General features: G+C 43.5%; 1 protein-coding gene across 4 annotated transcripts in view; it reads left to right on the top strand.

Moving 5' to 3' along the window:
• nhsb (Nance-Horan syndrome b (congenital cataracts and dental anomalies)) overlaps nt 1–25503 on the top strand; it is a 417867-nt gene that overhangs the window by 340100 nt on the left and 52264 nt on the right. For all 4 annotated transcript variants that reach the window (XM_067992667.1, XM_067992665.1, XM_067992666.1 and 1 more), the window contains exon 3: nt 12915–13030. In XM_067992667.1, the coding sequence (XP_067848768.1) occupies nt 12915–13030 (116 nt within the window). The remainder of the gene's footprint in view (nt 1–12914; nt 13031–25503) is intronic.

Raw genomic sequence — 25503 nt, 5'->3', positions numbered from 1 at the left:
GCTGCACTCATCCAGGCAAGTGGAGAGTATTCCATCACACTCCTGACTTGTGCCTTGCAGATGGTGGAAAGGCTTTGGGGAGTCAGGAGGTGAGTCACTCGCCGCAGAATACCCAGCCCCTGACCTGCTCTTGTAGCCAGAGTATTTATATGGCTGATCCAGTTAAGTTTCTGGTCAATGGTGACCCCCAGGATGTTGATGGTGGTGGATTCGGTGATGGTAATGCCATTGAATGTCAAGGGGAGGTGGTCAAATTCTCTCTTGTTGGAAATGGTCATTGCCTGGCATTTGTCCGGCGCGAATGTTACTTGCCACTTATGAGCCCAAGCCTGGACATATTCCAGGTCTTGCTGCATGCGGGCTCGGACTGCTTCATTATCTGAGGGGTTGCGAATGGAACTGAACACTGTGCAATCATCAGCAAACATCCCCATTTCTGACCTTATGATGGAGGGAAGGTCATTGATGAAGCAGCTGAAGATGGTTGGGCCTAGGACACTGCCCTGAGGAACTCCTGCAGCAATGTCCTGGGGCTGAGATGATTGGCCTCCAACAACCACTACCATCTTCCTTTGTGCTAGGTATGACTCCAGCCACTGGAGAGTTTTCCCCCTGATTCCCATTGACTTCAATTTTACTAGGGCTCCTTGGTGCCACACTCGGTCAAATGCTGCCTTGATGTCAAAGGCAGTCACTCTCACCTCACCTCTTGAATTCAGTTCTTTTGTCCATGTTTGGACCAAGGCTGTAATGAGGTCTGGGGCCGAGTGGTCCTGGCGGAACCCAAACTGAGCTTCGGTGAGCAGTATATTGGTGAGTAAGTGCCGCTTGATTGCACTGTCGACGACACCTTCCATCACTTTGCTGATGATTGAGAGTAGACTGATGGGGCGGTAATTGGCCAGATTGGATTTGCCCTGCTTTTTGTGGACAGGACATACCACATTGTCGGGTAGATGCCAGTGTTGTAGCTGTACTGGAACAGCTTGGCTAGAGATGCGACTAGTTCTGGAGCACAAGTCTTCAGTACTACAGCCGGGATGTTGTCGGGGCCCATAGCCTTTGCTGTATCCAGTGCACTCAGCCGTTTCCTGATATCACATGGAGTGAATCGAATTGGCTGAAAACTGGCTTCTGTGATGGTGGGGATATCGGGAGGCGGCCGAGATGGATCATCCACTCTGCACTTCTGGCTGAAGATGGTAGCTGAGGAGAGGGAGCCATTATATGTCAGCTAGCATGGGGGCAAGAAAGGGTATTTGGGTGGTCAGTAGTTTAGTGGGAATGGAGTCAGGGGAGCAGAAGGTGTGTCTCATGAATGAGAAGAGCTCAGAGAGGGCATGTTGGGAGTTGGGAGAGAAGTAGAGAGGTTCTCAGGTTCAGTGCTAGGGCAAGGGAGAGCCTGGGGGGAGGTTAAGCTTGGTGGGTAAAGTGGGGGGGGGGGGGGGCGGTGGAAACATCAGCAGCAGCTAAACAGATGGTCTCAACCTTAGTGACAAAGAAGTCCATGAACACTTCGCACTTATTGTTAGAGGTGAGGGTGGAGGGGGCAGGAGAGAGGGGTTTAAGGAGATGGTTGGTAGTGGAGAAAAGAAGCTGGGGTTATCTTTGCTCTCCAGGATGACGGAGTAGTGGTTGGTTTGGTAGAGGAGAGCGGGGCCTGATCGTGCTTGATGTGATCCGGCCAGATCTGGTGGTGGATGGCCAAACCAATTGTGCACCAGACACGCTCAAGTCTGCACCCCTTGGTCTTGAGGGAGCAAAGATGGGGGGGCACACCTTAGGGGGAATGACCAAGATGGGAGAGGGTTATAGTTTTGCAGGGGACAAAGTCATCAATGTTCGAGCTGAGGGAGTGATTGAACAAATCGACACTCCCTGAAGTATCGTGGAGAATGGAAAGCTAAAGGCGAGGCGCTTGGGAGTTTAAACCACGATGCAATCAGCAGAGCAGAGCCCTGTAAATTAAAGGTCTATCCCGTTCACAAAACCTTTCTCATCTGTTTACAAAAAAAGGGCAACGACATGAATCAGATACGTTATTGTTTCATTTGCAAGTGATGCCATTCTGACAAAAAAACACATGATGTTTCATCCTAAATGAAAAACGAAAGATTTCCCAATTTTCATGAAGACAGTGCCCCTTTAAGAAATTCTCTGTGGTACTGAGTGGCACGTAGGCGGGTTTACTACATGTGGTACGCAGGTCAGTGCCTGTCATTCCACACAAGGAGGAACTCCTAATATTAGTTGCCTTTGGAGAGAGCCAGTGAGCAGAGGCAATGTGCTTCTTCTGAGAGAGGGGAAATAAGAGCATGAGTCAATTCAAGGCACTTTCATACATCCTTTATTTATTTTTCTTCTCCCCTTCCTCCTCTACAGACTTTAGCTCTTGTTGGGGTTGAGTTCCAGGAGCACTGGCAGAGTTCTGGACCCTCACCTACGTGGCCATTCTTCATGTATGAGCCTAGGCAAAGGGAGTCGGTGGGCATCCCAGAGAGCATCACAGCCAACTCTGATCTCATTCTCACACGAGTGTGCACACCACAAACATGTACACATACACGTACGCACACACACATAGACATACATAAATACACACGTGCGCACAGACAAACACGCACAGACAGACACATGCACAGGCACAAGCAAACACACACACACAGAGACAGGCAAACACGCACAGACAAAAGACAAACACGCACAGACACATATTCATACATATACACATGCAGACACACACGCACAGACACAGGCAAACACACACACAGACAAACACAAACACTCACAGACACATATTCATACATATACACATACAGACACACACGCACAGACACAGACACAGGCAAACACACACACAGACAAAAGACAAACACGCACAGACACATATTCATACATATACACATGCAGACACACACGCACAGACACAGGCAAACACACACACAGACAAACACAAACACGCACAGACACATATTCATACATATACATATACAGGCACAGGCAAACACACACACAGGCAAACATGCACATACAAACACACACACACAGACAAACACAAACACGTACACACACACACAAACACACACACAGAGTTTTCAGTGGGAGTGACTGGGTAACAGCCAGGAATGTAAACCCTGTCTGATTTTTTTTCTCCTCCCGGGGTGCTCTGACCAATTATAAAATCATAGAATTTTATAGCACAGAAGGAGGCCATTCAGTCCACAGTGCCTATGCCAGCTCTCTGAAAGAATTCTTCACTTAGTCCCATTCCCCTGCCTTTTCCTCAAACCCTTTTAAAGGCTACTATGGATTTCCTCACCGTTTCCTGTAGCGCATTCTATGTCCCAACAAAGCTCTGCGTGAAAAACATTCTCTCAACGTTTCTCTTCATTCGTTTAGGGATGATTTATATTTTAAACCTTCCAGTTACTGATTCACTGACCAGTGGAAATAATTTTTCCCAATTTATCAGATCAAAACCCCTCATAATTTTGAACCCCTCTATCAGATCCCCTCTTACTCTTCTCTATTCTAATGAAAAGAGCCCAAGTTTCTCCTAGTCTCTCCTCATAATTAAAGCCACTCATCTCTGGTATTACCGGCATCACCGGCATCTCCACATCATGGGTATTAAAAAGGGAGATAGAACCATCCACGGAATTATGGACCAATTAGCTTAATGTCGGTGGTAGGAAAGATAATGGAATCTTTACTCAAAGATGTAATAGAAAAACATCTAGAGACTGAAAATATAATAAAGAATAATCAGTACTGATTTCAAAAGGGAAGGTCATGCTTGACCAACCTTATTGAACTTTGAAGAAGTAACAGAAAGGGTAGATAAGGGTAATGCAATAGATGTAATATATTTGGATTATTCAATAAGGTACTGCATAATAGACTCATGACAAAGGTCAGAGCATGTGGAGTTAGGGGACAAGTAGCAGAATGGATAGCAAGCTGGCTACAAAACAGAAAAGAGGTAGTTACTCAGACTGGCAAAAGGTTAAAAGTGGTGTTCCACAAGGATCAGTGCTGGGACCACTGTTGTTCACAATTTACATAAATGATTTGGACTCGGGAATTGGAAGTACAATTTTAAAATTTGCGGACGACACCAAACGGGAGAGTATAGTTAACACTGAGGAGGACTGTGACAAAATACAGGAAGACATTAATAAACTTGCAGAATGGGTGTGTAATTGGCAAATGAATTTCAATATAGATAAGTGTGAGGCAATACATTTTGGTAGGAAGAAAAAGGAGGCCTCATACTCCTCGGATAATAAGAGTATAAATGGGGTAGAGGAGCAGAGGGATCTGGGGGAACAGATACACAAATCACTAAAAGTAGCGACACAAGTTAATAAGGTCATTAAAAAAACAAACCAAGCACTGCGGTTCATTTCTAGATGGATAGAATTGAAAAACAGAGAAGTTATGTTAAACTCATATAGAATCTTGGTTAGACTGCACTCGGAGTACTGTGCACAGTTCTGGTCTCCACATTATAGAAAGGATATAGAGGCACTGGAGAAGGTGCAAAAAGATTTACTAGGATGAAACTAGAACTGAGAGGTTATACCTATCAGGAAAGATTAAGCAGGCTGGTTGGCTTTTCTGTAGAAAAGAGAAGGCTGAGGGGTGACCTGATAGAGGTCTTTAAGACTATGAAAGGTTTTGATAGGGAAGACGTACAGAAGATGTTTCCACTTGCGGGGGAGACCAGAACTAGGGGCCATAAATTTAAGATAGTCACTTATAAATCCAATAGGGAATTCAGGAGAAACTTCTTTACCCAGAGAGGGGTTAGAATGTGGAACTCGCGATGATAAGGAATAATTGAGGCGACGAGCATTGATGCACTTAAGGGGAAGCTAGATAGACACATGAGGGAGAAAGGAATAGAAGATTATGCTGATAGGGTTAGATGAAGTAGGGAGGGAGGAGGCTCATTTGGAGCATAAACCCCAGCATGGACCTGTAGGGCTGAATGGCCTGTTTCTGTGCTGTACATTCTGTTTAATTCTGTGTAATTCTGTGTAATCTTGGTAAATCTCTTCTGCACCCTCTCCATGGCTTTGACATTCTTCCTAAAGTATGGTGCCCAAAACTGGGCCTAATATTCTAACTGCAGCCTGACCAATGATTTGTATAGGTTTAACAGTACCTCTATGCTTATTCCCTATTTCTAAAATGGAGGATCCCAAATTTTTTTTTTACAGTTTGGTTAACTTGTCCTTCCATTTTTTTAAATTTGTGCATCTGAACCCCGAGGTCTCTACTTCCCAATCCCCAAAGTGCCAACCCAGCTAAGATCAGCCACTTCTGATAGATCAAGTTTCAAACCTGGGACCTTCCTGATCCATACTGACGTATCACAGAGTGTATTTACACACTGAGTCAGTGACTTATCACAGAGTGTATTTACACACTGAGCCAGAGATGTATCACAGAGTGTATTTACACACTGTGTCAGAGACTTATCACAGAGTGTATTTACACAATGAGCCAGAGACTTATCACAGAGTGTATTTACACACTGAGTCAGAGATGTATCACAGAGTGTATTTACACACTGTGTCAGAGACTTATCACAGAGTGTATTTACACAATGAGCCAGAGACTTATCACAGAGTGTATTTACACACTGAGCCAGAGACTTATCACAGAGTGTATTTACACACTGAGTCAGAGACTTATCACAGAGTGTATTTACACACTGAGTCAGAGACTTATCACAGAGTGTATTTACACACTGAGTCAGAGACTTATCACAGAGTGTATTTACACAATGAGCCAGAGACTTATCACAGAGTGTATTTACACACTGAGCCAGAGACTTATCACAGAGTGTATTTACACAATGAGCCAGAGACTTATCACAGAGTGTATTTACACACTGAGTCAGAGACTTATCACAGAGTGTATTTACACACTGAGTCAGTGACTTATCACAGAGTGTATTTACACACTGAGCCAGGGATGTATCACAGAGTGTATTTACACACTGAGTCAGTGACTTATCACAGAGTGTATTTACACACTGAGTCAGAGACTTATCACAGCGTGTATTTACACACTGAGTCAGTGACTTATCACAGAGTGTATTTACACACTGAGTCAGTGACTTATCACAGAGTGTATTTACACACTGAGCCAGAGATGTATCACAGAGTGTATTTACACACTGTGTCAGAGACTTATCACAGAGTGTATTTACACAATGAGCCAGAGACTTATCACAGAGTGTATTTACACACTGAGTCAGTGACTTATCACAGAGTGTATTTACACAATGAGCCAGAGACTTATCACAGAGTGTATTTACACACTGAGTCAGAGACTTATCACAGAGTGTATTTACACAATGAGCCAGAGACTTATCACAGAGTGTATTTACACACTGAGCCAGAGACTTATCACAGAGTGTATTTACACACTGAGTGAGAGACTTATCACAGAGTGTATTTACACACTGAGTCAGAGATGTATCACAGAGTGTATTTACACACTGAGCCAGTGACTTATCACAGAGTGTATTTACACACTGAGCCAGTGACTTATCACAGAGTGTATTTACACACTGAGTCAGAGACTTATCACAGAGTGTATTTACACACTGAGTCAGAGATGTATCACAGAGTGTATTTACACACTGAGTCAGAGATGTATCACAGAGTGTATTTACACACTGAGTCAGAGATGTATCACAGAGTGTATTTACACACTGAGTCAGAGACTTATCACAGAGTGTATTTACACACTGAGTCAGAGATGTATCACAGAGTGTATTTACACACTGAGTCAGAGATGTATCACAGAGTGTATTTACACACTGAGTCAGAGATGTATCACAGAGTGTATTTACACACTGAGCCAGTGACTTATCACAGAGTGTATTTACACACTGAGTCAGTGACTTATCACAGAGTGTATTTACACACTGAGTCAGTGACTTATCACAGAGTGTATTTACACACTGAGTCAGAGACTTATCACAGAGTGTATTTACACACTGAGTCAGAGACTTATCACAGAGTGTATTTACACACTGAGCCAGTGACTTATCACAGAGTGTATTTACACACTGAGTCAGAGACTTATCACAGAGTGCATTTACACACTGAGCCAGGGATGTATCACAGAGTGTATTTACACACTGAGTCAGAGACTTATCACAGAGTGTATTTACACACTGAGTCAGTGACTTATCACAGAGTGTATTTACACACTGAGCCAGTGACTTATCACAGAGTGTATTTACACACTGAGTCAGAGACTTATCACAGAGTGTATTTACACACTGAGCCAGAGATGTATCACAGAGTGTATTTACACACTGAGTCAGAGACTTATCACAGAGTGTATTTACACACTGAGCCAGTGACTTATCACAGAGTGTATTTACACACTGAGTCAGAGATGTATCACAGAGTGTATTTACACACTGAGTCAGAGACTTATCACAGAGTGTATTTACACACTGAGCCAGGGATGTATCACAGAGTGTATTTACACACTGAGTCAGAGACTTATCACAGAGTGTATTTACACACTGAGTCAGTGACTTATCACAGAGTGTATTTACACACTGAGTCAGAGACTTATCACAGAGTGTATTTACACACTGAGTCAGAGACTTATCACAGAGTGTATTTACACACTGAGCCAGTGACTTATCACAGAGTGTATTTACACAGAGTCAGAGACTTATCACAGAGTGTATTTACACACTGAGCCAGTGACTTATCACAGAGTGTATTTACACACTGAGTCAGTGACTTATCACAGAGTGTATTTACACACTGAGTCAGAGACTTATCACAGAGTGTATTTACACACTGAGTCAGAGACGTATCACAGAGTGTATTTACACACTGAGTCAGAGACTTATCACAGAGTGTATTTACACACTGAGTCAGAGACTTATCACAGAGTGTATTTACACACTGAGTCAGTGACTTATCACAGAGTGTATTTACACACTGAGTCAGAGACTTATCACAGAGTGTATTTACACACTGAGCCAGAGACTTATCACAGAGTGTATTTACACACTGAGTCAGAGACTTATCACAGAGTGTATTTACACACTGAGTCAGAGACTTATCACAGAGTGTATTTACACACTGAGTCAGAGACTTATCACAGAGTGTATTTACACACTGAGCCAGAGATGTATCACAGAGTGTATTTACACACTGAGTCAGAGACTTATCACAGAGTGTATTTACACACTGAGTCAGAGACTTATCACAGAGTGTATTTACACACTGAGCCAGGGATGTATCACAGAGTGTATTTACACACTGAGCCAGTGACTTATCACAGAGTGTATTTACACACTGAGTCAGAGATGTATCACAGAGTGTATTTACACACTGAGTCAGAGACTTATCACAGAGTGTATTTACACACTGAGTCAGAGACTTATCACAGAGTGTATTTACACACTGAGTCAGAGATGTATCACAGAGTGTATTTACACACTGAGTCAGAGACTTATCACAGAGTGTATTTACACACTGAGTCAGAGACTTATCACAGAGTGTATTTACACACTGAGTCAGAGACTTATCACAGAGTGTATTTACACACTGAGTCAGAGACTTATCACAGAGTGTATTTACACACTGTGTCAGAGACGTATCACAGAGTGTATTTACACACTGAGTCAGAGACTTATCACAGAGTGTATTTACACACTGAGTCAGAGACTTATCACAGAGTGTATTTACACACTGAGCCAGAGACTTATCACAGAGTGTATTTACACACTGAGTCAGAGACTTATCACAGAGTGTATTTACACACTGAGCCAGAGATGTATCACAGAGTGTATTTACACACTGAGTCAGTGACTTATCACAGAGTGTATTTACACACTGAGTCAGAGATGTATCACAGAGTGTATTTACACACTGAGCCAGAGACTTATCACAGAGTGTATTTACACACTGAGTCAGAGACTTATCACAGAGTGTATTTACACACTGAGTCAGAGACTTATCACAGAGTGTATTTACACACTGAGCCAGAGACTTATCACAGAGTGTATTTACACACTGAGTCAGAGACTTATCACAGAGTGTATTTACACACTGAGCCAGAGATGTATCACAGAGTGTATTTACACACTGAGTCAGTGACTTATCACAGAGTGTATTTACACACTGAGTCAGAGATGTATCACAGAGTGTATTTACACACTGAGCCAGAGACTTATCACAGAGTGTATTTACACACTGAGTCAGAGACTTATCACAGAGTGTATTTACACACTGAGTCAGAGACTTATCACAGAGTGTATTTACACACTGAGTCAGAGACTTATCACAGAGTGTATTTACACACTGAGCCAGAGATGTATCACAGAGTGTATTTACACACTGAGTCAGAGACTTATCACAGAGTGTATTTACACACTGTGTCAGAGACTTATCACAGAGTGTATTTACACACTGAGCCAGAGACTTATCACAGAGTGTATTTACACACTGAGTCAGAGACTTATCACAGAGTGTATTTACACACTGTGTCAGAGACTTATCACAGAGTGTATTTACACACTGAGCCAGAGACTTATCACAGAGTGTATTTACACAGAGTCAGAGACTTATCACAGAGTGTATTTACACACTGAGCCAGAGACTTATCACAGAGTGTATTTACACACTGAGTCAGAGACTTATCACAGAGTGTATTTACACACTGAGCCAGAGACTTATCACAGAGTGTATTTGCACACTGAGCCAGTGACTTATGTCAGAGTATCTTTACACACTGAGTCAGAGACTTATCACAGAGTGTATTTACACACTGAGTCAGTCACTTACCATTTCATAACATTTGGTATTTTACAGCCCACCGATGTTTATTTACATTACTTTCATTGTGAATGCTTTCCCAGACGTGCTGCTGTTTAAATCAAAGCCGAACTCTAAGGGTTAAGTTTGAATTTAACCATAACAACGGATTTGGTAGAAATAATCTCAGCGACGCTTACAAAAAGAGAGTTTATTTTCAGAATTGTGGAATCATTGTTTTCAGCCTAATGACTGAGAGCTAAGAATCATCCCTCCTGTTCTGTGGAGAGAATTAATTGTCTGGCCAATATCAGAAATTACTGGAGCTCCATTGTATCTCTGTGCTGGTGCAACCCGTGATCGCTTCATTCTAAGCTGCATCTGACTGAATCAATTCAGCATCACTTTGTCATTTTAAAGTCCTGTGTAAAACAAATAGTCTCTCCGGGCAGTGACGTAGCCCAGTTAGCAGCTGGCAGCCTGCGGATTGGTCACCTCAGCTCCATACTCTGCCACAATGAACTTTCCATCGAGAAACCTGCTGTGAGCTGTTACTGTGGGGCTGTATTCTGTGGAGTGAAGCATCTTTGTGGTACTATGGGCCGCTATCGCAGACCTGCTGAAAGAGGTACAGTTGACAATCAGACTTCAGCTGAGTAAAAAGCCTTCGTTTTTAATTCGATTCTAACGGGCATCGTTTAGTTGTGTGTGTGGAATTAGGAACAATTATTTGTGATGTCAGTCATATCACCAGTCCTTAACTGTGAATTGAAACTAATGTGAATTACAATGAAAAATGCTTCATACTGAGCATTTTGAAGCGTCTTTCTCCTCCCCCTTGGCCCTCAAATACAGGTGCGGATCACCCATGTGCATGGCTAAGAGCAGAACATTAAATCTCTCTGGCTCTGCCCAATATTTAAATAAGGTGGCAGTGATTATTGGTAGTTTTTGCCCACTTTTAGTGGCCATTTTGTTGTTTTGTTCACTGGTTTGTACGATGAGAGTTTTTACTTGGTCTATTTTTGGCAAAAAAATGCCAACATGTTAGTTTGGCAAATCGGAGCCAGTGCTATGATTGGTAAGCATTTACCTGGAGATCCTGCTTATCCAGTCTGCTGTGGATGAAAGAACTTATGCATTTTGAATTTAAGGTAGAGATTTCAAACTTTTGAGGAGTTAAGACACAGATATTCCCCTCCACTGTTTACTGACTGCTAGCAAGAGCAGAAAGTAAAATAATGGGCCACACAAGCTAACAGCCCTGCCCCCCGCCCCACCCCCATGCCAGCAGTAATTCTCTGATAGCAAGGTGGGGCATGACAGAAACACATCTCATCCTGATAGGTGGCTATATCTTGCCTACATAATTATTTATGTCTTTTAAAAGTGTTGGCAACCAGGTCTGAAATGGACTGGAGTAGCTTCATTGGAAACTGAAACGGCTGCTCAGAGGCACTTTGTCTCACTCACAGCTTGAGAATTCTGTTTAGGATCTGTTGCTCGCATCTCTCCTGGTACAATACAAAAATGTAACTTCCTATTATTAACGGTTGTTAAAGTAAACAGGCTTTCATGTGGTGAACCTGGCATTGAATAAGCCAAGCCTAGATGGAATGAAGGCATGGTTAGGAGGTGAGGGCAGAGATGGGCAAAGTTACAGGACGGAAATGGCTAGTCTCAGAAAGGAAGTTTGAAACCCAGCTAAGGTGTTAAGACTGTTAACATCTTGGCTGCCTGCCTTTGTCAAAGAAATTGGCTCTCAGATCTACTAGTGCTTGCACCATTGTGGATGGCACTGGTTATAGAGCTGTGAGAGCTGCCCTAATGTACCAGAGACTGTTTCTTTTCAAGAGTTTGCTGAGAGAAGCCAGAAGAACTGTGGACCCTTTTAACCAGTTATCTGAGTTGTATGTATTGTAACTTACTGATAGTACTGTATAGTATCTTGTGCATATTTTCGCTTACATGAATCACTTAGAATCATAGAATCATACAGCACAGAAGGAGGCCATTCAGCCCATCTTACCCGTGCCAGCTCTTTGAAAGAGCTATCCAGTTCGTCCCACTCCCCTGCTCTTTCCCCATAGCCCTGCAAATGTTTCCTTTTCAAGTATTTATCCAATTCCCTTTTGAAATTTATTATTGAATCTGCTTCCACTATCCTTTCAGGCAGCACATTCCAGATCGTAACAACTCGCTGCGTAAAAAAATTTCTCCTTATTTCCCCCCTGGATTTTTTGCCAATTATCTTAGATCTGCGTCCTTTGGTTACTGACCCTCCTGCCAGCAAAAACAGTTGCTCCTTATTTACTTTAAGAAAACTCTTCATAATTTTGAACACCTCCATTAAATCTTCCCTTACCCTTCTCTGCTCTAAGGAGAACAATCCCAGCTTCTCTAGTCTCTCCACACAACTAAGTCCCTCATCCCTGGTACCATTCTAGTAAATCTCCTCTGCACCCTCTCCAAGATCTTGGCATCCTTCCTAAAGTGTGGTGCCTAGAATTGGACACAATACTCCAGCTGAGGCCTAACCAGTATTTTATAAAGGTTTAGCATAACTTCCTTGCTTTTATACTCTGTGCCTCTACTTGTAAAGCCAAGGATCCCATATGCTTTTTTAACAGCCTTTTCTACTTGTCCTGCCTCCTTCAAAGATTTGTGTACGTAAATCCCCAGGTCTCTCTCGTAAATAAATCTGAACAGTAGTTTAGCCTGTACAAATGATCCAGTGCTGTGAACATCCGAGTTGACAGGTGATATATTGAGCATCCTACCTGATCTTCAGTAAGCAACTTACTGCAGTTGTGATTAATTGTTAGACCTGGGCCGCGTTAACTGAGTGTAGCGGAGAATGAATGATGCAACTTTGAGCTCTGAAGAGATGCAGTGTGCTTATGTAAATCATCCTCGAGCCATTCACACAAGAGTAAAGTGTTGGCGAAAGCTTGAACTGCTGTTGGGATTGATGGGGGATTTTCAGGGTTTGGCCGGGCAATTTTCCTTTTGCATCATCAGCAACGAAGAATCGTAATTCAACTGGCAGGTTGCAGATTCCACAGATCATGCGTTTATGTTATTTATTTTCTTGTTTCATGACAGAGCATCAAAGACAACTGGGAGAGAGAAGATTAATGAAACCCCCTTCTATGTTGCCCCCACCACTGCCTTTGACACAACACAGGCTCAGAGCACAGAGAAAGCAGCAGATCGCAACGGTAAGGCCATTTGCCCCCTCGCTTTTCTCAATCAGTTTGGTTTTACACATCGGTTTCAGTCCGTTTACATTGTGTTCACACAGTACATCGTACATCGATACCTTACATTGAGTGTTCTGCCGAGGCTGCGCCTGCTTGGTTAGCACTGTTCATGAGGGGGTTGGATCAGATAGCTGGGACTCAGCAAGTGGAAGAACAAGTGGGTCAGGGATCGTGAACAGGGTCACCCTGATTGTAGTCTTTAGGGGTGTTTCACTGCTGTCTTTTGCTTGGCATGATGCTGAAAAATACCTGAACATCCCCCATAAAAGAGCAGCACAAGCATTTTTAACACATTTCTCTGGGGTATACAGCCAACAGGAATACATATAAATTATGGAGCAGTACAAAAAACCCCAGTTTATCTGTGCAATATAGGATTCGAAATTCAGTCAGGCCCGAACTAGGACCTGGGTGCAGATTTGCTAAAAGTGTATCATGTACAATTAGCTAAATAATTTATGTGAACACTTTGTTTATTACAGAGGAGACTGATATCAGAGGTAATTAAAGTAGCTGTTATTGTCTATAATGAATTAACCTGATCTGACCTATTGACCAATCTGCAGTGTTGAGGCAATACTCGAGAGAAGACTTGCAATCTAGGAATAGGCTTTTAAAGACAAACTTGTGAGACTTGTCCTTATATCTAATGGTTCCTAAATCAAAAGTTAAATGTAAACTTGCCTTCTGTAAGTTACTTGTTATTATTGAAATTCTACATTGGTATCCCGGACAACCATTACCCCATATACCCACCCTCATTCTTGAGCACGCTGGCAGCTCAAAACTCCACATGGTGATGTTGGTCCAAGAGTAAAATGACCACCCACCCAGCAAGCAGTTCACTCGCACCATAAATTTTTATTCCTAGTCAGTGCTTGGCTCAGAGCAAATAATGGAGTGCATGTATCATTCCTGCAATATTTCATTAACTGCATTATCTGCTGGTAGTCAGTGAGATGGTGAACTATTAGTGTCGGCATCGTATCCAGGTTTGTAAGCTGGTCCGAATGAACCTAGTCTGATTTCCAGTATTCTCCCGTTCCCATGGTAACATGCAGTTACTGTGCACCGACACGTCTGCAGCACGTGTGTTTGCCATGAGCACAGGGCATGCGTGCAAGTGGCAAACACAACGCCCGCGCTGACAGCACCTCTCTCCAAAGAAGCTTATCAGTCACAAAGGCTCCAATATTTGCAGGGAGGCGGGGAGGGTGCGGGGATGCACGAGGGTTTCACTACACTCCTGGGAAAGGGGGAAAGCTGGGGACTCAACAGCTAGAACATTTGTGGGAAACGGAGCAACAGAATTAAATCATGAATGCTCGAAAGTTTGCTGCTTCTAGTCTACCTGAATAATAGATGCTTGACAATGTTAAAGATACATAGGTTAATGTGAAAAGCTAAATCCATGTCCATAGAGTAAACCATGGAATTAAATGACTAATACTGATGCCAATCTGCTAGGTAGTCACAAAAGTTCATTTAATATGACAGCAGTGCGCTACAAATAACAGAGGTTCTAAAATTTATGATAATCTTTGAGACGAACCTTCTCAGGATGAATGGAAAGAAGGAATTTTACTCAAAACAAACCGACCTACACTGGGAGATCGGAAGAGCCTTCAGGTAGTAATTAGCAAATGTTAATCGTAGAACATTAGCATTTTAATATAATGCCATCCTCATAGGTAAGAATACTGTAGCTGTATGTCAGGATGCACTTGGAACTGGAAAGCAGGAAAAATGGCTAGAGGCCCCAGATCAGGTTACAGCGATAATTGTTTCAATAAAGTTCATCACTTAATGCAAGTTAAAATTTTAAAAACCTTTTAATGAAAGAATATAAACCTAAGTAGTAAGTTTAAACTGTCCCCACTTCCATCGCTACTTTTTTTCATAAACACCAATCTTTGTGAATTCTATTACCAATGGAGAATGCAGGTGAATGACTACATTGCCTTCCAGCACCAATTTGTCTCAATTGATTGGAAGTGTGCATGCAACTGGCCAAACAGCAATGCAGCAAATGTCTCTAATGGCTCCATTATACTGTGAGTACCAGGTTGACACCAGTACCTTAGAACGATTCAGAGTTGGCTGTGCTGACTCTGCGTTGCTCTCCCATCAAGTAAAATGGAGCTCTGTGCACACAAGTGCTCCTCTTACAGGTGTGCAGACGCCAGTGACATTTGTAATGTTCGAAAGAGCTGAAATGATAGTCAACAGTCAAACAGAATTGAAATGACCCTTTGAGATTTGTTGTTTTATTACCTGCTCTGGAGACATGCTAATCACTGCTTGAGAGTTGAGCGCTAAGCTCTAAATGTTTTGCAACCCATATGTATTGTGGTGAGCAGAGGCTACTTAATATCTCTAAGGCAGCGGTTTTCAAAATATTCTATGTTGTGGACTCCTGCAAATATTGACACACTCCCAGGGACCCTCTGCAAATATTGACACACTCCCAGGGACTCCCTGCAAATATTGACACACTCCCAGGGACCCCCTGCAAATATTGACACACTCCCAGGGACCCCCTGCAAATATTGACACACTCCCAGGGACCCCCTGCAAATATTGACACACTCCCAGGGACCCCCTGCAAATATTGACACACTCCCAGGGACCCCCTACAAATATTGACACACTCTCAGGGATCCTCTGCAAATATTGACACACTCCCAGGGACCCCCTGCAAATATTGACACACTCTCAGGGACCCCTTGCAAATATTGACACACTCCCAGGGACTCCCTGCAAATATTGACACACTCCCATGGACCCCCTACAAATATTGACACACTCTCAGGGATCCTCTGCAAATATTGACACACTCCCAGGGACCCCCTGCAAATATTGACACACTCTCAGGGACCCCTTGCAAATATTGACACACTCCCAGGGACTCCCTGCAAATATTGACACACTCCCATGGACCCCCTACAAATATTGACACACTCTCAGGGATCCTCTGCAAATATTGACACACTCCCAGGGATTCCCTGCAAATAATGACACACTCCCAGGGATTCCCTGCAAATATTGACACATTCCCAGGGATTCCCTGCAAATATTGACACACTCCCAGGGATTCCCTGCAAATATTGACACACTCCCAGGGATTCCCTGCAAATATTGACACACTACCAGGGATTCCCTGCAAATATTGACACACTCCCAGGGATTCCCTGCAAATAATGACACACTCCCAGGGATTCCCTGCAAATATTGACACACTCCCAGGGATTCCCTGCAAATATTGACACACTTCCAGGGATTCCCTGCAAATATTGACACACTTCCAGGGACCTTCGGCAAATATTGACACACTCCCAGGGATTCCCTGCAAATATTGACACACTTCCAGGGACCTCCTGCAAATATTGACACACTCCCAGGGATTCCCTGAAAATATTGACACATTCCCAGGGATCATCTGCAAATATTGACACTCCCAGTGACCCCATAGTTTGCTATTGTTTTTCATTGGTAGCTGTTGACTGCCCATTTTTGACTCATAGCTTCTGCCTGTCTCAGACCTCCAAAGTTAGCAGGGTGAGGGTGAGTTCCTTTTATTAGCATGTCACTGGTGGGCACTTCAGCTACCAGGGGTTCCCATCTACCCTCATAGGCCTCAATTTGTGGTGCAAGTTGCTGGATCGGGGAGGCTGGGGGGCTCCTAGGCCTGAATTCTGGCCTTGCCGGAACACCTTCCTTCTGGGACAGGTTACTGGTGACTATGGATTCCCTACTGCTTACAAGAACGGAGAAGAGGACATTTGCAATTATTGGGCTCGAAACTCTGGAGGCCGACAAGAGCAGGGCAATCCTGGCAAAGGACCCTGGATCCACCGATCTGCTCCATTTGACAATTCTCGAAATCCGGATCGAGGGAGGGGCTCATATTTCACTTACCCTCCTACGTCCACAGCCAGCACGCAGGGTCCAGAGTGCTACCGGCTCTCCCCCTACCAGGGCTTACCTGTGGGCTCGGCTCGGCTCGGCTCAGCTCGGCTCGGCGCAGCGTCCAGGACAGCAGATTTCATAAAGGCCCCGAACACCGGGCTGCATTAGGACACCCAATTGGCATCTGCAACTCACCGATATTATGGAAGTGAGGCCTCGGGCCTAATTAGGAGTGAGTTTCGTGCCTCCATCTTCGGGTGTGTGTTCCAGCCGCACCGCCAACTTCAAACCGGGATCCGGCGCAAAACCAATTTCTCACCCTTTCTCTTTTCTGCAAGGTTGCTTTCTGAGTAACGTAACGATTGTTGCTGCGCACTGTTGTTAGCGTGATCACAAGGGAACTGTTCTTCACAAGTAAGCACAGAGATACTATGGGACCCTGTCAGAATACGAGAGACCAGAAACATTTCTGTTGCAAGCTCACGTTAACGACACAGGTCCTATTTGATTTGGTGCCTAATTTCCACAAGAGGGTGATTAATTCTGGCCCAGACTGAACTTTCATCAGCACAGAATGTGGCCCTGAGCACTGTGATATCTTAATCATGGAAAAGGTTGTAGAGTTCCCTATTCTGCTTGTTAGGTTCCAGTTTGCTAACAATTTAAAATTGAAAAGTTTGCACAGAAAAGATAATGCCACCAAAGTCATTCCAGTCATCAGCTCAGAACGTATGGTTAGTGGTCAAAGGAAAACCATTACAGCCACGATGCAGTGTTTCTGACTCACACACTACTTCTCAGTTTCATTAATACTTTAATTGAAGTACTTGATCAGTTCTTGTCGGTAGTGATTTTTAATTTTTTTTTTGGTATCCATCTATCCCAATATAAATTATTCAGAACCAATTTCAAAATCCTAATCTACAGGATAAGTGTGAATAGCTGTGAAAGTTTACTAGAACTTTCCCTTCTTAAGCAAGCTCTGCAAATTCACAGCATGGGGATTAGTGAGGCGTTTTGCATTAATTGGTATCTTAGCTCGATTAGTTCATGCAAGGAATATAATGGTGGTGGCGTGCATCAGGGAGTCTGAAGGCAGTGATTGCCAACAATTCTTTTTCGGACTTTTTTTCAGCTCTGTGAGGCTGTTAGTGTGCAGACATTTATTATTGTCCTGTAGGCACAGCAAGACATTTCCTTGGCTCTCCAGATGTCTGGCAGGTTTCCTTGGTTCTCCATGCTAATTAGTTAACTGTTGTTTCCTTGGCAAATTGGAACAGCAATTCACTGATGAACTGTATTGCACATATAACAGGTATAAAACTTATTAATCAACCCTATGTTATGACTGATTTTCATACAGATACTTGCAATTATTTCATTACTAAAATAATGATTCGCAAGATCTTCTATCCAGACTCTTTGCTAGTTTTCGTATTGATATGGAATCAGCATTCTCTGCAAATCCTATATCTCGCTTTCTGGGCTTTTCTTTGAATCCTGCCTTTTCCTTGGCAGTGCTGTGCTTAGTGATCTAATGTCTGAAAGTTTGGATGGCATTTTGCCACCCACCATTGCAGTGTATCCTATTGAAGACCAGATAGGGCCTTGGTAGCCATGGAAGTGTGTGTTTGCCTTCCAAGTATTTCCACATGATTTTGGTGTGGTGTGACATGGTATCATCTTGAAACTGTGTTTGGGTCCATACTGACATGCATACACAGAGTGAAAAAAAAATCAGCAAAAAGTGATGGCTAGCTCTTCTGGCAGAATTGTACACTCATAAAAGGGCCATGATATGTTTCCTTTAAAAGTGCATCTTTTAGAACTGCCAAAATGTGGCCTTGGTGTTGCAAAACCACCGCCTCAATCAATGGCCACAATAAACCAGCTAAATTTAGCAAAGAAATAGAGGTGACTCTCGAGCAGGGAACAAACTTTTTCAAGTTACCAAACAGAGGAAAATATACACGTGGGTTCCCACCAACATGGAGAAACAAATCTTGTGAGGCAAGTGACGTGGTTCATTAGCATTTGCAGAATATTTATAGGCAGGTACAATGTTATTTGTGAGCAGCTGTAACCTATTTGAATGTGACAAAGTTTATTTCTGACTGGATAAATTTTATGGAGTAAGGATGGGAATATAAAGAGTCTTCAGAGGGTTTTGTTTGGTGACACTTTTGATTTTGGGTAATTGGATTTTAAGAAATTACAAAAGTCTGTTTCTGTCTTGATTTAATTTCTTCAGAGGCAAATCAATTAGTGATCTAAATACATATGTGTTTCTATGACTCCCACAAAACATTAAGCTAATGTTCCCTTCTATCACATAAGAAAAATGATTACTGGGCCTCTACTTGTCTGAATTTAGCTTTGTCTTAGCTGGTACGTGCCTGAAATGTAATCGCATTACCTCGTCCTTTTCTTTCACCCCATTTCAGTCCACCTACCACACAGTCCCATGGTTAACAACAATGTGGTGCAGAATGTAACACGCTAGGACAGATGAGACTAGCTTTCTTGGGGCTATTTTGTAACAGCTGCTTAGAATTATGGAAAGCCGTTGGAATAGAATAAATGACATTGGTTCAATCGATGGCACTCAGGATGCTGGAGAATTGTGTGTTTCTTTCACTTGCTGTCACTGTGGGGGAAAGAGGAGAAATTTGATATTCAAAGCAGCTCCAATGAATCAAGCAGAAGTAACTTTGGAAATGTCTTCAGACATATATCTGCGTGGTGTAGAAAGCTCCTCAGCCTGATCTTCTGCACCATGCACAGGTGCAAATCCTGGGCATTGAGATGCCTATAAGACCAAAGTACTTACACCAGCCTAATTATTGCCATTTGTGCAGTGTGCAGAATAAATGAGGCAAAATGTGTTACATCCGCAGTTTCACTAGAGTTAAAGTTACTGATCTGATGATAAACACGGTGGAGGACACCCCAAGAGTTTGTCATCCAACTGTAAAGCGTGTATACAATAGGCCACCAGGATCAGTGGCTGAGCTCCTATCTCATTACGAGGTAATTACTTGCTTGTCTAACAAAAGTCCCATTCTTTCAATAACTTTAACCCTATCTCAAGTACATGCAGTTTAGACACATGAGTCATAGAATCATAGAATCATAGAAGTTACAACATGGAAACAGGCCCTTCGGCCCAACATGTCCATGTCGCCCAGTTTATACCACTAAGCTAGTCCCAATTGCCTGCACTTGGCCCATATCCCTCTATACCCATCTTACCCATGTAACTGTCCAAATGCTTTTTAAAAGACAAAATTGTACCCGCCTCTACTACTGCCTCTGGCAGCTCGTTCCAGACACTCACCACCCTTTGAGTGAAAAAATTGCCCCTCTGGACCCTTTTGTATCTCTCCCCTCTCACCTTAAATCTATGCCCCCTCGTTATAGACTCCCCTACCTTTGGGAAAAGATTTTGACTATCGACCTTATCTATGCCCCTCATTATTTTATAGACTTCTATAAGATCACCCCTTAACCTCCTACTCTCCAGGGAAAAAAGTCCCAGTCTGTCTAACCTCTCCCTGTAAGTCAAACCATCAAGTCCCGGTAGCATCCTAGTAAATCTTTTCTGCACTCTTTCTAGTTTAATAATATCCTTTCTATAATAGGGTGACAAGAACTGTACACAGTACTCCAAGTGTGGCCTCACCAATGCCCTGTACAACTTCAACAAGACATCCCAACTCCTGCATTCAATGTTCTGACCAATGAAACCAAGCATGCCGAATGCCTTCTTCACCACCCTATCCACCTGTGACTCCACTTTCAAGGAGCTATGAATCTGTACTCCTAGATCTCTTTGTTCTATAACTCTCCCCAACGCCCTACCATTAACGGAGTAGGTCCTGGCCCGATTCGATCTACCAAAATGCATCACCTCACATTTATCTAAATTAAACTCCATCTGCCATTCATCGGCCCACTGGCCCAATTTATCAAGATCCCGTTGCAATCCTAGATAACCTTCTTCACTGTCCACAATGCCACCAATCTTGGTGTCATCTGCAAACTTACTAACCATGCCTCCTAAATTCTCATCCAAATCATTAATATAAATAACAAATAACAGCGGACCCAGCACCGATCCCTGAGGCACACCGCTGGTCACAGGCCTCCAGTTTGAAAAACAACCCTCTACAACCACCCTCTGTCTTCTGCCGTCAATCCAATTTTGTATCCAATTGGCTACCTCACCTTGGATCCCGTGAGATTTAACCTTATGTAACAACCTTCCAGCAGGAAACCACGGGAATCAGTTAATTTCCTGTCGGCCCACGGCAGAAAGATGCCTCAGCGATTGTAACCGCTGGGCCTCATTAACATGCCACCGACCGTCTTCCTTGCTCAGAACAGGGGGCAGGAAGGGGCTGCCGGTTGTGGGAAGTCGGCTAACACCAAGCTAAATGTGGGGACAGGGGTTCTGGGGGTGTCTTGCGGTAGGGAAGGGGGTAGTTCAGCACAGCGAAGGGCTAAACTTTCCTTGTGGGGCCCGGAGGAGCAATTGAAATCCCGATCCCACCCGCCAGTCAGCCAGCGCTACCTACCGGGCTCGGGTGGTAGACTGATGGGGCCCATGCATATGAGGCACGGGAGATAAACGGGGTGGGTTGGGGGTGGGTGGGAAGGTAAAAATTGTAAAACTGTAAAACCCGACCCCTACTCGCCTCCAACCCGCCCACTTCCGATTTTAACGGGGGGCCGGCGACCAATCCGCTCCCGGGGGTCAGTTAGCAAAATCTTTTAAGCAGGCTGCGGGCCTCCATTTTAACAACATTTTTATTTTTAACTCCTGAGGGCCGGAATTCCCGGGCCTTCTGATTCACACCACATTAGAGGAGGCAAGAAGGCCCGGATCAACAGGTGAGTGCATTTATTGCATTGCTTGTGGGCCAGGAGGAGCAGGAGTGTTTCCTCCAGGCCCAACAAGTATACATAAGAACATAAGAACATAAGAAATTGGAGCAGGAGTAGGCCAATCGGCCCCTCGAGCCTGCTCCGCCATTCAATAAGATCATGGCTGATCTGATCCCAACCACAAATCTAAAGAACACAAGAAGTCGGAGCAGGACCCGGCCACATAGCCCCTGGGCCCTCTCCGCCACCCACAGGGCATTGACCGATCCGAACTCAGCTTCATGTCCAATTTCCTGCCCGCTCCCCATAACCCCTAATTCCCTTTACTTCTAGGAAACTGTCTATTTCTGTTTTAAATTTATCTAATGATGTAGCTTCCACAGCTTCCTGGGGCAGCAAATTCCACAGACCTACCACCCTCTGAGTGAAGAAGTTTCTCCTCATCTCAGTTTTGAAAGAGCAGCCCCTTATTCTAAGATTATGCCCCCTAGTTCTAGTTTCACCCATCTTTGGGAACATCCTTACTGCATCCACCCGATCAAGACCCTTCACAATCTTATATGTTTCAATAAGATCGCCTCTCATTCTTCTGAACTCCAATGAGTAGAGTCCCAATCTACTCAACCTCTCCTCATATGTCCGCCCCCTCATCCCCGGGATTAACCGAGTGAACCTTCTTTGTACTGCCTCGAGACCAAAACTGTATGCAGTATTCCAGGTGCGGTCTCACCAATACCCTATACAACTGCAGCAATACCTCCTTGTTTTTATATTCTATCCCCCTAGCAATAAAAGCCAACATTCCGTTGGCTTTCTTGATCACCTGCTGCACCTGCATACCAACTTTTTGATTTTCTTGCACTCGGACCCCCAGATCCCTTTGTACTGCAGTACTTTCCAGTCTCTCACCATTAAGAAAATAAGTTGCTCTCTGATTTTTCCTGCCAAAGTGCATAACCTCACATTTTCCAATATTATATTGCATCTGCCAAATCTCCGCCCACTCACCCAGCCTGTCTATATCCCCTTGCAGGTTTTTTATGTCCTCCTCACTCTCTACTTTCCCTCCCATCTTTGTATCATCTGCAAATTTTGATATGTTGCACTCGGTCCCCTCCTCCAAATCGTTAATATAGATTGTAAAGAGTTGGGGACCCAGCACCGACCCCTGTGGAACACCACTGGTTACTGGTTGCCAGTCCGAAAATGAACCATTTATCCCAACTCTCTGCTTCCTGTTCGATAACCAATCCTCCACCCATGCCAGAATATTACCCCCAATCCCGTGATTTTTTATCTTAAGTAATAATCTTTTATGTGGCACCTTGTCGAATGCCTTCTGGAAGTCTAAATACACTACGTCCACTGGTTCCCCTTTATCCACCCTGTACGTTATATCCTCAAAGAACTCAAGCAAATTTGTCAGACATGACTTCCCCTTCATAAAGCCATGCTGACTTTGTCCTATTAAATTATGCTTATCTAAATGTTCCGTTACTGTCTCCTTAATAATAGACTCCAAAATTTTACCCACCACAGATGTTAAGCTAACTGGCCTATAATTTCCAGCCTTCTGCCTACTACCCTTTTTAAATAACGGTGTTACATTAGCAGTTTTCCAATCTGCCGGGACCTCTCCTGAGTCCAGGGAATTTTGGAAAACTATCACCAAAGCATCCACAATCCCTACTGCCACTTCCCTCAAGACCCTAGGATGGAAGCCATCAGGTCCAGGGGATTTATCCGCCTTGAGTCCCATTATTTTACTGAGTACCATCTCCTGAGTTATTTTAATCGTATTTAGCTCCTCCCCCCCGAGAGTCCCCTGTTTGTCCAGTGTTGGGATATTCTTAGTGTCCTCTACTGTAAAGATTGAAACAAAATATTTGTTCAGCATTTTTGCCATCTCCATGTTTCCCACCATTAATTTCCCGGTCTCATCCTCTAAGGGACCTATGTTTGCCTTAGCCACCCTTTTTCTTTTTATATAACTATAGAAACTCTTGCTATCTGTTTTTATATTTTTTGCTAATTTCTTTTCATAATCTAACTTCCCTTTCTTAATCAATCCTTTAGTTACTTTTTGCTGTCTTTTGAAGAATTCCCAATCTTCTATCCTCCCACTAAGTTTGGCTACCTTATATGTCCTTGTTTTTAGTCGGATACTATCCTTGATTTCTTTACTTAGCCACGGATGGCTGTCATTTCTTTTACACCCTTTTTTCCTCAGTGGAATATATTTATTTTGAAAGTTGTAAAATAACTCCCTAAATGAACACCACTGCTCATGTACCGTCTTACCCTTTAATCTATTTTCCCAGTCCACTTTAATCAATTCCGCTCTCATACCATCATAGTCTCCTTTATTCAAGCTCAGTACGCTTGTTTGAGAATCAACCTTCTCACCCTCTAATTGGATATGGAATTCAACCATGTTGTGGTCGCTCGTTCCAAGGGGATCCTTAACTAGGACATTATTAATTAATCCTGACTCATTACACAGGACCAGGTCCAAGGTTGCCTGCCCCCTTGTAGGATCAGTTACATACTGCTCAAGAAATCCATCCCTGATGCACTCAATGAACTCGTCCTCAAGGCTGCTCTGCCCAATTTGATTTGTCCAGTTAATATGATAATTAAAATCCCCCATAATTATGGCTGTTCCCTTATTACATGCCCCGACTATCTCCTGATTAATACTTCTTCCAGCAGAGTTGCAACTATTAGGAGGCCTATATACTACGCCCACTAATGTTTTTTTTCCCTTATTATTCCTTATCTCCACCCAAACTGTTTCATTATCTTGATGCTTTGTCCCAATATCATTTCTCTGTATTACAGTGATTCCTTCCTTTATTAACATAGCCACCCCACCTCCCCTTCCTTCCTGCCTGTCCTTCCTGATTGTTAAATACCCTGGCATATTTAATTCCCAGTCGTTGTCACCCTGCAGCCATGTTTCTGTAATGGCCACAAGATCATACCCATACGTAGTTATTTGTGCCGTTAACTCGTCCATTTTATTACGAATGCTACGTGCATTCAGATAAAGAACTTTCAAATCTGTTTTGTGACGCTTAGTTCCTGCTTTTTCCTTTTTTAACACTTTACCTATTACTCCATACCTTCTGTCCCTTCCTGTTACGCTTTCCTCTCTCTCCCTGCTCAGGTTCCCAACCCCCTGCCACTTTAGTTTAAACCCTCCCCAACAGCACTAGCAAACACTCCTCCTAGGACAGCGGTCCCGGCCCTGCCCAGGTGCAGACCATCCGGTTTGTACTGGTCCCACCTCCCCCAGAACCGTTTCCAGTGTCCCAGGAATTTGAATCCCTCCCCCTTGCACCATTCCTCTAGCCACGTATTCATTTGAAATATCCTCCTATTTCTACTCTGACTAGCACGTGGCACTGGCAGCAATCCTGAGATTACTACCTTTGAGGTCCTATTTTTTAATTTACCTCCTAACTCCCTATATTCTGCTTTTAGGACCTCATCCCCTTTTTTACCTATATCGTTGGTGCCTATGTGCACCACGACAGCTGGCTGTTCGCCCTCCCCCTCCAAAATGTTCTGTAGCCGCTCCGAGACATCCTTGATCCTTGCACCAGGGAGGCAACACACCATCCTGGAGTCTC

Source organism: Heptranchias perlo, chromosome 11 (assembly GCF_035084215.1).
Source record: "Heptranchias perlo isolate sHepPer1 chromosome 11, sHepPer1.hap1, whole genome shotgun sequence".
Lineage (NCBI taxonomy): Eukaryota > Metazoa > Chordata > Chondrichthyes > Hexanchiformes > Hexanchidae > Heptranchias > Heptranchias perlo.
The sequence above is the reverse complement of the archived record's forward strand: the minus strand, read 5'-3'. Positions and strand labels throughout refer to the sequence as shown.